This window comes from Scatophagus argus, chromosome 21 (genome assembly GCF_020382885.2).
Source record: "Scatophagus argus isolate fScaArg1 chromosome 21, fScaArg1.pri, whole genome shotgun sequence".
NCBI lineage: Eukaryota > Metazoa > Chordata > Actinopteri > Scatophagidae > Scatophagus > Scatophagus argus.
The window spans coordinates 16,439,386-16,451,996 of NC_058513.1; the positions used below are offsets into that span (position 1 = coordinate 16,439,386).

Consider the following 12,611-nt stretch of genomic DNA (forward strand, 5'->3'; position numbering starts at 1 on the left):
TTGTTATTTCATTTTCATTTTATTGTTATTTCCGCTCATTCACCGGGATAAGTGAACTTCCATTTTAATGAGGCATCAGCATTAGGCTTCACGCCTGTTACAGCCGCTTCACACGCTGTGTAACTGTTAAAGTACGCAGAAGCACGACTGTTTTGACGCTCATCAAACGCAACATTGAGTTTCATTTCACAGCATTACAAGCCCCACATGAAGCGGGGCGTCAAAAAATTAGATAGAACTCATGTTGTTCCTCTCCACGGAAATCTTTAGTAAAAGGCGAAAGATTTATACGATCTGAAGAGAACCATGAGTGAACTATCAATTAAGCGGTTTAGTGACACTTATGACTCTCCGACCTACACCTTTCAGTGACGGTGGAAATGCCACTGCAACTACAACTGGATGTTTTTATTATCAAGAATCTGTACACGACATAGAAACACGCGATGGATTAAACACCTTAATTTTAGATAAGTGATTAGAAAAAATGAAAACGATAGATGTAACAAACTTTTAAAATGCTGCGCGCGGTGCATGACGGGTAGCGCTACGACGATGTCTACGATATACAGTCTTAGGAGTGTTTCAATCGCAGTTGAACGTAGGTAAACAAAATAATTATCAAATAAATTATAAACGTTTTGAACAGTGAAATTAAATGCAGTCAAAATGGAGTGAAACAATATAAATAGAAATCACACGCATGGGCAGTAAAAGGCATTGATGACCTCTTGCTACTTCCGTCTATCGTCAGGAGGTGCAATTAAAGAAACTAAATGTCGTTAAATGTTAATGTTAAAATGTGTTTCGTTATCTTAAGTTTCCCGATAAAGTTGCAGATAAAATTGAACAACAGCCGGCAATTAATAAATGATTGTAGACCGCAATCGGGCCAGCTGGACAAAGTGGGACCTTCGCCTCGTCAGCACAAAATAAACTGAAACTGCAAATAAAAGTCCTAATCGTCACCTCATCATGAAGCCCCCTCTTGTAAGGGGGCCCTCTCATCAAAATGAAGTTGGAAGAACTGTATTATTTCAGTGTTGTGTGTCCAGGAACAACACTTACAGATTAGACTTGCGTTTTCACTTCCCTTCCATAGCTTTTGCAGGGACAGATGGTCCAACAATGGTATTTCAGTTTCTTTTGGACCAGTAAAGCAAAATCTGAACGACATCTGTCTTCTTATTTTGATCTGTTATGGAGCTTGAATGGTGTCTATTGTGGCTCGACAGGTAATTTGTCATATAAAAAGACATCACAGCACAGCAGATTTTGGTCAACTTTTAACATAAAGTAGATTTATTTGTGGTAATGCCTCACGATCTTTGTATAATCTGAAAAATTACAAAAGTAAGCTGATAAATATGGTTACCAGCACAAGTTCCTAATTCCAATGGTCGTTACTACAGTACATAAAGCAAGTCACAATCAGAATGTTAAAAGTACAACAGACAAATGGCAGTTTTGTGCAAAAACATCATCGTCATCACTGAATGTATCAGAAAATACAGTTCTCAACATCAAACTGGCAGGGTTTCATGTGTAAATATAAAGAAACACTACAACAATCAGCTCTGAAGTGCAGTTTCCATGCAGCATCAATAGCACAGTTGAATGCAGCTCTGTGATAAATCTCTTCTGTTGTTTGTTCGTTTATTTTTATTCTTTTAAATCAGACTGATGTTACTGACAAATTACAAATCGGCGCGGCCAATCAGACTGCAGTCTAGACCAGAATTATGCTTTACACACAGTTTTAAAGAGGGCGCCCCTTCTTTGGCGCGCACCACGTAAAGTTGTCGCCTTGGTCCGTCTACATCCCAAAGGATTGATTGGTTGTACTTTTGGTCATCTGTTCAAATATAAATATAGGTCAATATTTTAATATAAAAAAATAAGGCAGGTTTCATGTTTGGAAATGTTGTTTCATGTTCTTCCCAGAGCGGTTTGTCAGCCCACTGGGCATTTTTCCACTGTCCACAAAGCCACGTTTAGTGGTTCATATTCTTGCACATCAGACTGGGCTGCACAGTGAAGACATCAGCGCAGCCTTCTGCTTCATGTTCTTCTCATCCATCATCAAAAGGGATTGTAAAGCAGGCAATTTCAAAGTGTCTCTGTGCAGCTTCAAGCAGATCTTTTTCAGTTCATATGGCCTTGACATCGATAAGGTGGCCATGCTGGGCCCCCTGCCTCAGGGCCTTGATCCCCTGCAGCTTGCGGCCGTGAAGCGTGAAGCGAGACCAGGCAGCCAGCTGGAGCAGGGCACAGGTGATAGGCACAAACACCAACATGTAGAAACAGCCCAGGCGCAGAGGTGGAGTCCCTGAGCCAGAGGCAACGTCAGGCACAGAAACCAGAGAGTCCTTCACAGGTTCCCTCTCAAAAATATCATAACCTGTGGAGACAAAAGGTGGACGAGGAGCAAATGAAATCAGACGACATTTTAGTCCTCGGTAAACAGCAAACGAACAGCCTGACTCTGTCATAAGGTTCAACAGTCCACCATCTTGACAATTTTTGGTAAGACAGTGATTAAGCCTTTCCAAATATGTTCTTTTATTATAAATACTAGGGCTGCGCAATTTAAGACGTTACTATCACATACGTGTCAATGCAATAATTAATTAACGCCAACAATTATTTTAGCTCACAGTTGTTTTCATTATAATAATTATTTTTAAAGTCTGTTGCTATCTAACTAACTATCTAACTGTTGCTCACTAAAAACACTGTATTAATGCATGACAAAATAAAAAATAATAACTGCCGGCGCTAATTAATTATGGCGCTAACGCGATAATAACGCGTTGACTTGCCCAGCCCTAATAATTACTTTCATTTGTTTTGTTGGTTGTTGAGCCAGTTTACACTGGTAAATAATAATACTGCTAGCAACAACAAAAACAAAGTTGCTGAAAATGCTGGGCTGGCTTCTGCTAATCAAAATGCTCAAGATGTGACGCGTAACAGTCTGGGTGGTTTACGCCTCTGCTAAATAACTTCCTGGAGAAAACCCTCAGCGCACCATGCAATACGTGAGGTCTGTGCAGGTCTGTCTTATTTATCAAGTTGCACAAGTCGCACTTGTGCTGATCACAGATAAGGCAGGAACTCTTGCAATTTACTTTGTCTGTCAGAAAGACACGTGAATGCAGCAACTTGTGCCGGCATTTGAAACAAGGCAGTTCTGTGATTCTCCTTCTGTAGCCCCACACTGAGTGTGTGTGTGTGTGTGTGTGTGTGTGTGTGTGTGTGTGTGTGTGTGTGTCTGTACCTGTGTAAACACACAGCAGCCACGTGCCAATGAGAGGGGCGAACGTCTGGCCAGGTTTGGTCAACAAGGCAACCATCCCGAAGAGCAACGCGGAGGCGGCCTGCTGACGCCGATTCACCACAAAGTCCTCATCCACCAGGTCGGAAATGACCAGTTTCAGCAGCTTGCACGTCCCCTCCGTAAACACCCGGTTACTGAGAAGACGACAAGTCAGGTTACAGTACGTCAGCCACAACAGTGGAGGCTTACAACAGGAAATGACAGCTGTAATCTGTTAAACTTAATAAACTGTCTCGTTACCAGCAGTTTATCAAAGGCAGATTATTCAGTTCTTCATTTTAGCATTCATATTAACTAAGGTGTGTCAATGATCATTCACAAGTTAACTTTGTTTGACAGGCAATGGTTACATTTTCTAACCTAATACAGGATGCTTAGGCGTGCCTGTGTGTTCAAAACCACACGGCATCGTGTGAAAGACAGTGGCAGCTTTACCGCTTGTGGCTGATAAGCTTTTGCATCAGCTGAGCCTGAAAGCTTTGACAGAAAGAACCAAAAGGATTCACACACTGTTGAACAACTACCACGACTGTGACCAATATGACTAACCACTTTCTCCATCAGAGCTTGTTGGTGGGCTTTTTCCCCTCTCCGAATCAAGGCTCTGTGGATACAGAGTGTTGTGTGTTGTTCAGGTTTTAAAGCCCCCTGCAGAAACTGATTTTGGGCTCAATAAATAAAGCACCTTTGAGTGGCAAAGTCACAAACTGAAGCAAAGTTTCCCAGCTGATAACAGACAAGAGGTGGATTACACGTCACCAGTTCTTCACAGGGCTGACATACAGAACCAAACAACAAGTTTATGCTTTCACAAACAAAATGTATCGTAGCAAAGTTAGCGCTACACTCAGATACAGCATGTAAATGAATGTTGAGTTAACCCAGGATGTGTTCCAGTGTGTTTGTGATCAGCTTTGGAAAAACAAACAAGCAAACAAAAGTACAAGCTGTCACACATCACATCCCTGAAGCGTGCGCTGATGTGTGTGCGTGGCCATACCTAGCAATGAAGATGCACAGCAGATAAATGTGGTCAGCCCCCGCCAGCAGCATAGCCACACTAAGTCCCAGTTTGAGCATAAATAGCCAGCGGATAACTCGGTAAACCCCGTATCGCTGGCACAGTGTCAGAAAATACAAGTTGTTCAGATGTGGGGCAATGTAAGAGATGCCTGTGTGGAGCAGAAGCAAAGCTCTATTAAATAAATACTGATCAGCAGAAAGAATAGTAACTGCCAAAGAAAGATGGCAAAAATACAAAAATTCAAATCTATTTTAGTCACAGACAGGTTGGTCTCCATCTCATAATACTGACAATATATTCATCCAGTTACTGGCTACTTAAGTGTGCTTGATATAAAAAAAAGGTTGTGTCACTAACTGGTGATCCTTCAGTCTGTGGAACCGCTAATACCACAGTCGCATCACTGTTTGTGATTTCCTTTAACTTGTAACCTAAATAATACTGTGACAATGGAAGGCCCTGAGAGGCAAGGCAGATCAAGAAAATATTCTGGTAATACTAAGTTTGTTTCCTTCTTTTGTAAAAACAGACAAGAAGTTTTGTCAGGAACATCTTTTAAGCGATTGTTGCTGTAATGCTCACTTTGGCCACAAGAGGCTCAGATGAACCAGTATTACAGGCTAAACAGGACTACACACATCCATGTTTTCTTCTTTACTCCCTACACTCTAAACACAAGGTGCATTTATTGTGTGTGAGCAAGTAACAAATAAAAACAAAAAATACACCAGAATATTATTCTCTCTCGGGGCTTCCGCAGTGATCAATGATCAATGATACTGCAGTATTAATTTTGTCTGAACAGCCTTGCTCTAAAACTAAAAAACATGAATAAGGTAAGATAAGAAAACCTGTATTTGTCCCACAAAGGGGGAAACTGCAGTAAGAAAGACTTAAAATTTGTTAGTTTTGTTTCTTACCGAGTAAGATTGAACCTGTGGAGGCGGAGATATTGTCAGAGAGAAGATGCTCCAGGAAAAGAGGGAAGAAGTTGCTGTTGAAATGGCAGTGAAACACCTGCAGAGTAGACACGACAGCAAAATGTGACTGCAAATACAGAAAAGCAGCAAATCTTTACAAGTAAGAAACGTTTGTTGCTGCGTCCATGTAATCCACACATAATTCTAATGTTGTTTTCCCCCTTTGAGTAGGACATTCAGCTTCATCTCTTCTATCACCTGTCACACATCCTTTGTGGTTAACACATTACCTGAACAAGGTTCATCGACACGAACCACATGAAGTTCCTGTGTTTGGAGAGCTGCTTGAGGTATTGTCCAATGGTGACAGGTTTTTCTGGATGGGTAAGAGGAGCGTGGCCAAGACTCAGCCTGGAACACAGAATAAGAAAACCAGAAGAGTGAAATAATGGGAAGAACAACAAAACAGACCAAAAACATCTCAATCAAAGATATTGAGAATGCCCAGATCCTTAGAAAAGCCTTACTCTTTGAGCATCTGTTCCTCGTCGTGTTTTAGAAGGACTTCCTTTTGGAAACGCTGTTGCAGCGACCGAGACACCGAGAAGAAGCCCAAGATGGAAAAAACTGCCAGAGTCACACAGAAGAGACGGAACGAGTAGAAATCCTCCTTATCCCAGAAGGAGTAAGACAGAAATACTGAGAATGAGCCGAAAGCGCTGAACACAGAGCAGTGGAAGTTGAGGCGCGTGCGGTCGGAGGCGGACACAGCGAGGTCAGCCAGCAGGGCGCTGTGATGGAGGTCCACCAAAGTGAGGAAGCCATCGTACAGACACAGGCACAGCAGGAACTGCAGTCCCGGTCTGGCCCACGCCACCCAGAAGGCCAGGAAGGACAGAGCGAAGAGAGGGCCATTTGTAGAGAGGGCCTTCAGGCGCTTCAGCACCACCTCTGGAGTTGTGATCTGAGAGCCTGACCTGAGGTGGACCAACAGCCAAAAATTAAGATCTGTGATAACCAGTAAACCAAACAAACACATAAAAGTGCAAGTGGTGCACATCCCTGCTGTTCAACACAAATTCAGTTTAAAGGGTGCAGTACATCGTGATCTACCTTATGACAACACAGAGTCACGAGTTGTTTCATGAAAATGTAATGCAAACACAGATGGCAGCTTTAGTTTGACAACTGTTGCTGTGAAGACGTGCTCACCAAGCCTCTCAGGCCTTACTGCAGCTCATAAAAGAGCTCCTGCTGGAACATTTGCGTGTACATGGGTGTGTAAATGTCTCTGCCCTGAGAAGTTTCTGGGAAATGTGTGCTAACTGGAAAGCCAGGAGAGACTGGAGGGCAAAGGGATGTCAGAGTCAAGAAGCTGATCTATTTACATCAAGTATGCATCTAAATACAAATATATTCCTGAGAAATGCTGCAGAGTTTCAAAACTCTGCTGTGTGAAAAAACGTATCTATCAGCTGATAGATGGGCTGTACTGATGCACGTCACAGGACCAATCTGATGCTGATATTTAGTCAAGTCAATTGTCTGGTGTCAACTGATCTCTGCTTAAAGAGGATGGATAACTAAAAGTAACCCCATGCTTGTATATCTGACTTATCTTCAGACTAAAGCACAGATTACAGTATGTTATCCACGGAACAGACATGTTTTCAAAATGTATCTTCTATATCTGAAAATTATAGTCTTTCCTTTCCATTAAATAATGTCAATTTACTTTACTTAATTTCACCTCTTAATCTTGTAGACATGTCATCTGTTGTAGTCACAAGCCTAACTTAGGAAACCTTTATATATATATATATATAAATGTTCTACATGCATTGGGTGGAAACCTTATTTACCACAGTGTTTTCTGTGAGGAAAAAACGGAGGAAGAAGGCAGGATGGAAGCACTTACTGAGGAGAGCTGAGGAAGGAGCGGTCACTCAGCCAGCCAAAGAGAGGATCATTCAGACTGTTCCATATAAGGAAAATGGTCTGTGGAGCAGCGGATAAGAAACCAGGAACTGCTTTATTAAAAAATATCAACAAATAAAGCTATAACATGACAACAAGCCCAAATGGTTTCACAGACAGAAAACTGTGGCTGTGCATGGTGACTACCTATCAAACTGGTTAGCGGGACGGACATACAGCAATTCAGGTCAGGCAAATTAGTACTACATTTCAAGCCTGGATTATAAATCAAAATTAACATCATCTGCTTAAAAGACACAGACTCAGTTCTCGTCACTCACCTCTCCCACCCAGAAGGAGATTTTATCAATCTTGTAGATGGACACAAACGTCTCCACATAGTAGAGGAGGAACACATTGTGCAGGATGGAGGTAAACAAGGCCAAAGAGCCGTAGAGCAGTGCAGTAGAGAAGACGCCTCGCCAGCAGCCCCAGACACTCCTGCCCATACTTCTTTCTCAGTCACTCTGCTTCGTCTTTTCTCTGTGCCAAGCTGCAATCATCTCACGGCCTGGCCGACCCAGGGTCACCACCTCATTATAGTCTGCAAATAAACAAGTGGATAAATCCACTAAGACTTGACAGAAACATTCAGAAACTTGCTAGTAGTTCAGCACATAAAGAGGAAAAGAGCACTCCCTCACCCCGATTCGTAACTGAACACGGCACATCTGAGGGTTAAATGATTTAACCTTCAGATGTTTGAGCCAAAAACTGAGCTATTTTTACAGCAATGGTACAGTAAGTACTCATTAGTTTGGCTGTGGGACACAGTTCCTTTCTCCGGTGGTCCACGCCCATGTGTATGTGTGTGTCAAACTGTAATTTTCCTCAGTTATTTTTATGACCACTGCTCTCCTTGTGTCACCATAAAGCAACAAAAGTCATATAATATCCAGTCATTCTCTTTAAGCCAAGTTCTTTCATTTATTGCCTTCAGCCGTCATATTCAACACTGCATTCGGACGTCACACTACGTGATCTAACACCTACCATAAATGTAGGTGTAAAAGTGACAGCTTGAAAAGCACATATAATGGTGTCTCCATGTCACGTCTCCTTGTGATTTACTGTCTTTTAACAAAACAAACCGACTTCCCCCCCCACTATGACTGCAAATCCTGCAGTTAGTCACCAGCATTGTTTCATTTCCCTGATGAAGAACTTACTGCAGGCTCATACGTAGCACCTTCGGGAGCAGAATTCACTTAAAAAAAACCAACAGGCATCTCACTTCACACCTGACTCCCACAAGCTCAGACTTGCCCTGAATATAAACAATCTCTCATATCTTCAGGTGAGGGGAGGGGGTCATATAATAGCTCGTAATAATAATGCCTCAAGGCGATGCGATACTTTCTGGAAGAGCCAACCACAGTGTCTGAGCAAAGCCGCCACATCTGAATGAGATAGCAAACTCTGGCAAAGCAGCCTCTTTGGAGCGCCAAAAAGCTTTCCAGTCCCTTTCCTATCAGATCCAAGGAGCGGAGCGGGATGACTCTCAGCTGGCTGCTCCATATCACATCTCACATAACACATATCGCACTAAATCATAACAGGTCTACTTGGTAACAGGCAACAGAGCGGAACTTGGATCTGCAAATATCCTATTTATGTCTTCTCAACCACAGCAGATTTAGAGCTGTTTCCATCTGGGGAGAGGTTTCTGGGCAGGGAACCCGTGATGAACCTGTTGTATTCATGCTGATGGCTGAGAGATATGGTGGCTGAACTGGTAACGTCTGATCTGAAGACAGTTTAGCAGAACACGACAAAAGGTGCAGCCATCACCACACTTATTACTTATTGCACACATTTAGATTTTAAGTGTAACTAATAATGTCGAGTCCGGATGCAACAGTCCGCTCTACACGTGTGTAAAACCACGTCCACGTAAGGCTGCAGGGTTATAAAGTGCTCCTGGCAGCAGATAAACGTAATAATTAAGCATTCATAGCGTCCTACACGCAAGCAGGAATGGGAGCAATGTGGCCCTGAAATTAATAAAGGAAAATGTTTCACAAGGAGTGTCTAAAGCTGCCACACGCAATATAAGCGCAGTTAGAGAACCCGTAGTGTTGTTGGTCCTGAAAAACGAGATACAAACTACTGTGATAATTTATTCACTAACCTTATCTCATAGGATTACACCCAGCTGGCTAGTTAGCGAGCTAGCTAATTAACACACTGGAACTAATGTCACTGTCATATAACGGCCACTTAAGCAACAAACAATGTTGTGTTAACAGTTGATCTTCCATATCTGCCCATAGCAGCTGGAACCGTCAATAACTCCCTGGTAGGGCTGGAGAACGTATCCAACTGCCGCTAATGGTTAGCACTAGCTAGCCTTCGTTTGATGCTAGCATTAGCCAGCTCGTTAACGATTACGTTAACAGGCAGCGTGTCGGAGAGAAACGTTTTCGTTTTTTTTCACGAAGCTTCAAGTTTATTCCTAACAAAGCAATGAGGTGTTACGTACCGATAAAAGGAGCTGCTATAACCAGAACAAATAAACCGTGTTTGTCTCGCTGGGAAGATTAGTCTTTGGCTCAGGCTCTTCTGTTAGTCAATAGCAGCTGTGCTCCGATCACTGAACGGCGAGCCGTACGATGCGGGCGGACAGAACACGTCATGACAATTACAGCCTGTTGCCCACATCCGTGACGAAAAGGTGTCCCGGTAGTGTAGATTCATACAGATAAGCGTTAAAGTTACAGCGCCGCCTAGTGTCAATGTTGATAAAAACTTGGATGTTAGCATGTAGCTACACATTAGCTGACGTGCAGCTCTTTTAGATACAGTTAAGGAGCGCAACTTAGAATTTTTTCACTGCAGTTTGGAGGGAAACATTACACAGATTAATGATACAAAATACAATGAATACATTGAGATAACCAGCTATGTTGCCTAAAATAATTAAAATACCTTCACTAAAATTATGGTCCAATAATTTATTATGCATTATTTGAAGTGGGCAAAACTCCATGATTAATATGAGCTTTATTTTTTTTTTTATTTTAAGCATATTTTGATACTGTCATGCTTTATTACTTGTAACAGCATATTTCTATGCTATAGCATGGCTATTTTTACTTAAGCAAAATATCTGAGTACTTTTTTTCTCCAACTCAGAAGGCAAACAGCTGCGCCATAAACGATTCACACAAGCTGTCTGTTTAATTTTGTGGTGAATGCCTACAAAACATAGAGAAGAAAATTAGGCACACATCTTTTATGGGAAAAAAAGGAAGAGAGGAGAATTTGAAGACAAATCTGGCTCAGTTCTGAATCTCTGTATGTATATGTTATTGAACGTACAATGTAATGCCCATGCAAAATGTGGACATGTCTGATTGAGAGATTTAAAGCAGAAAATTGAACTAAAGTTTGCTTAATAGCAAGTTTCTCTGGAAGAGTGTTGGGCTATCTGAAAATATTCTTCTACTCTACTTCTACATGTATATCCCTCTATTATTAAATAACCATGAAAAAAGGGAAAGCGGATGCAAACAAACACAGGAAAAGATCTTGTGCCTTGGGAAGGAACCGCTCTGAATCTGTGAACTATGGATGGGTAAATTGAATAATAAATATACACCCTAAATGTGATTTAATCCTCTGTCCTCAAACATCTCTAAACAGGTGGATTTTCATGCAGAAGTGGGAAAGAGGGGGAAGGAGAAATTTGAGTTTCTGTCTTTCTGCCACGTCTCCAGCAGGGGTCAGTCACAAGGCACACATCACGATACTAATCAGACTTTACAGGCAGTATGGATGTTTTATTACAGTTTTCAGACGATCTAAAGACACAATGACGCCTCTATATTCATGCAGAAAGGCGTATGTAAAATGTGTCAGTTATATTTCCATGTGGGCTTCATAGCTTTCTGAACTATCATGACGTCCTTTATTAGTCATTTCCACCCATCAAGCGCTATGTTTCAAAATCTATTTCACCTTTATTCAGTGGTGAGACCCTCACTGAGTGTCCGGGCAGCAGTAACACTGAGTTTCAGACAGTATTAACACACATAGCTTATAACCTGACAAATGATGACAACATCACCAGAAGGTTGTTGTGCTGTTTCCAAATTGCTGCATCCTCACTCAACGTTTAGGTAGAAAAACAACGAAAAGCTACGTGAGGAAAGTGTGTTTATATGGGCTATGAATCCAGTGTGTGTGTGTGTGTGTGTGTGTGTGTGTGTGTGTGTGACACGGGGTGGGTGGGGGGAGCCTTGGCTGTGGGTAACTGCAGCAGCAGCAGCAGCAGCAGTAGCTCGCCGCGCAGAGGAGAGGACGCATCGGCGGAATTTCTGTGGACTCAGGTGAGTTCATTTTCACCGCTTTTTATGCCGAGCTCATTATTTTACCTCTCACAAGGCGTCTCTTCCACTTTCCCTGCGCACACACTCCCTGTACACGTCCCTGCCACCCAGGTGAAGGTGATCAAAGTGTGCGCGCAGCACTGTTATCCCCTGTCAGCGTTGCAGTCCAGGTCGGACAGGTGCGCTTGGTTGGATGTTTGACCACATGAGCCTTTGTTTTACTTAAATCCATACTGGATCACGTATGTGCGGAAGTGTTTTGGTATCATTAGGACGTCGCTGGGGCAAATTAAACCTCCGAGCTGACTGCGTTGTTCCTTAAGCCAAAGGTATGGTAGAAAATCATGCGTGGTGTGTTGACCGTATGTTGCTTTTCTGTTGTGTTCCTGTCCTAACTTGGAGGGGAAGTGCGGGTGAATGAATACTGATGAGACAAAGACGAATGGAAAGACAGAAGGAGGAGAGAAGACTGTTGGATCCTCAGTTTGTGCTGTAAAGGTCTTTAAACTCAGCCGTCAAAACTTGTAAAATTGACTCTTAATTGTACGTGAATGAGAGCAGCTTTAGTTTAATAGATCAAATGATGAAGATAATCATCAGTGTCTACTAAGCTGCACTTTTTCATGAAGAGTCTAACGCCTGCTACTAGTGGCTTCATTGATGGTTAGCCTACTACATCATTCACTGATGCTTAATAGATCAAATATAAGCTAAGTTCTGTTGAGCAGTAGTGAGTAAAAGTGGAAATATCATAAACTAAAATACTCCATTACAAGTAAAAGTCTTGCTTTCCAAAACTTGCTCAGATAAAAGTACTAAAATATATAAATAAAATGAAATAAAAAGAATCTGCTTAAAATGTCGAAAGTGATATGTGAAATAGTGTTATTAAGAATGTTATCAGTGAAATATATTACTGGATTATTGCTACTGATGCAAGAATGAGTAAACAGTATTTCAGTGTTAGGGCCAGATGAAGCTATTTTCAATTAATTTATATACTTTTTTTTCTGAGAGTT

At 41.9% G+C, this 12,611-nt stretch overlaps 2 protein-coding genes and 1 non-coding gene across 3 annotated transcripts in view; 1 reads left to right on the plus strand and 2 right to left on the minus strand.

The window, feature by feature from the left end:
- Positions 1–199: 199 nt before the first annotated feature.
- LOC124053298 lies at positions 200–313 on the minus strand. The gene has a single exon (XR_006842128.1). It is a non-coding gene; the product is annotated as a U5 spliceosomal RNA (small nuclear RNA).
- Positions 314–1,273: 960 nt separating this feature from the next.
- Positions 1,274–9,938, minus strand: mfsd13a (major facilitator superfamily domain containing 13A). Its single transcript, XM_046378322.1, has 9 exons — positions 9,744–9,938; positions 7,543–7,805; positions 7,203–7,282; positions 5,812–6,261; positions 5,575–5,695; positions 5,285–5,381; positions 4,341–4,512; positions 3,281–3,474; positions 1,274–2,401 (listed from the first exon to the last, which is right to left on the minus strand). The coding sequence occupies exons 2-9, from the start codon at positions 7,708–7,710 to the stop codon at positions 2,151–2,153; spliced, it is 1,533 nt and encodes a 510-aa protein (XP_046234278.1). The 5' UTR covers positions 7,711–7,805; positions 9,744–9,938; the 3' UTR covers positions 1,274–2,150.
- Positions 9,939–11,512: 1,574 nt separating this feature from the next.
- The window catches only part of sema4gb (sema domain, immunoglobulin domain (Ig), transmembrane domain (TM) and short cytoplasmic domain, (semaphorin) 4Gb), a 31,960-nt gene continuing 30,861 nt past the window's right edge, over positions 11,513–12,611 (plus strand). Inside the window, exon 1 of the mRNA XM_046376502.1 lies at positions 11,513–11,592. The gene's annotated coding sequence lies outside the window, so the exon portion shown is untranslated. The remainder of the gene's footprint in view (positions 11,593–12,611) is intronic.

What these genes read in the sequence shown, in the direction of transcription:
- mfsd13a (XM_046378322.1), bottom strand. Translation starts at nt 7,710, where the DNA reads ATGGGCAGGAGTGTCTGGGGCTGCTGGCGAGGCGTCTTCTCTACTGCA. An exon ending in TCTCCTTCTGGGTGGGAGAG is followed by an intron (nt 7,283 to 7,542) that starts GTGAGTGACGAG and finishes GCTGCTCCACAG; the next exon opens with ACCATTTTCCTTATATGGAA. An exon ending in GAGGAACAGATGCTCAAAGA is followed by an intron (nt 5,696 to 5,811) that starts GTAAGGCTTTTC and finishes TCTGTGTTCCAG; the next exon opens with GCTGAGTCTTGGCCACGCTC.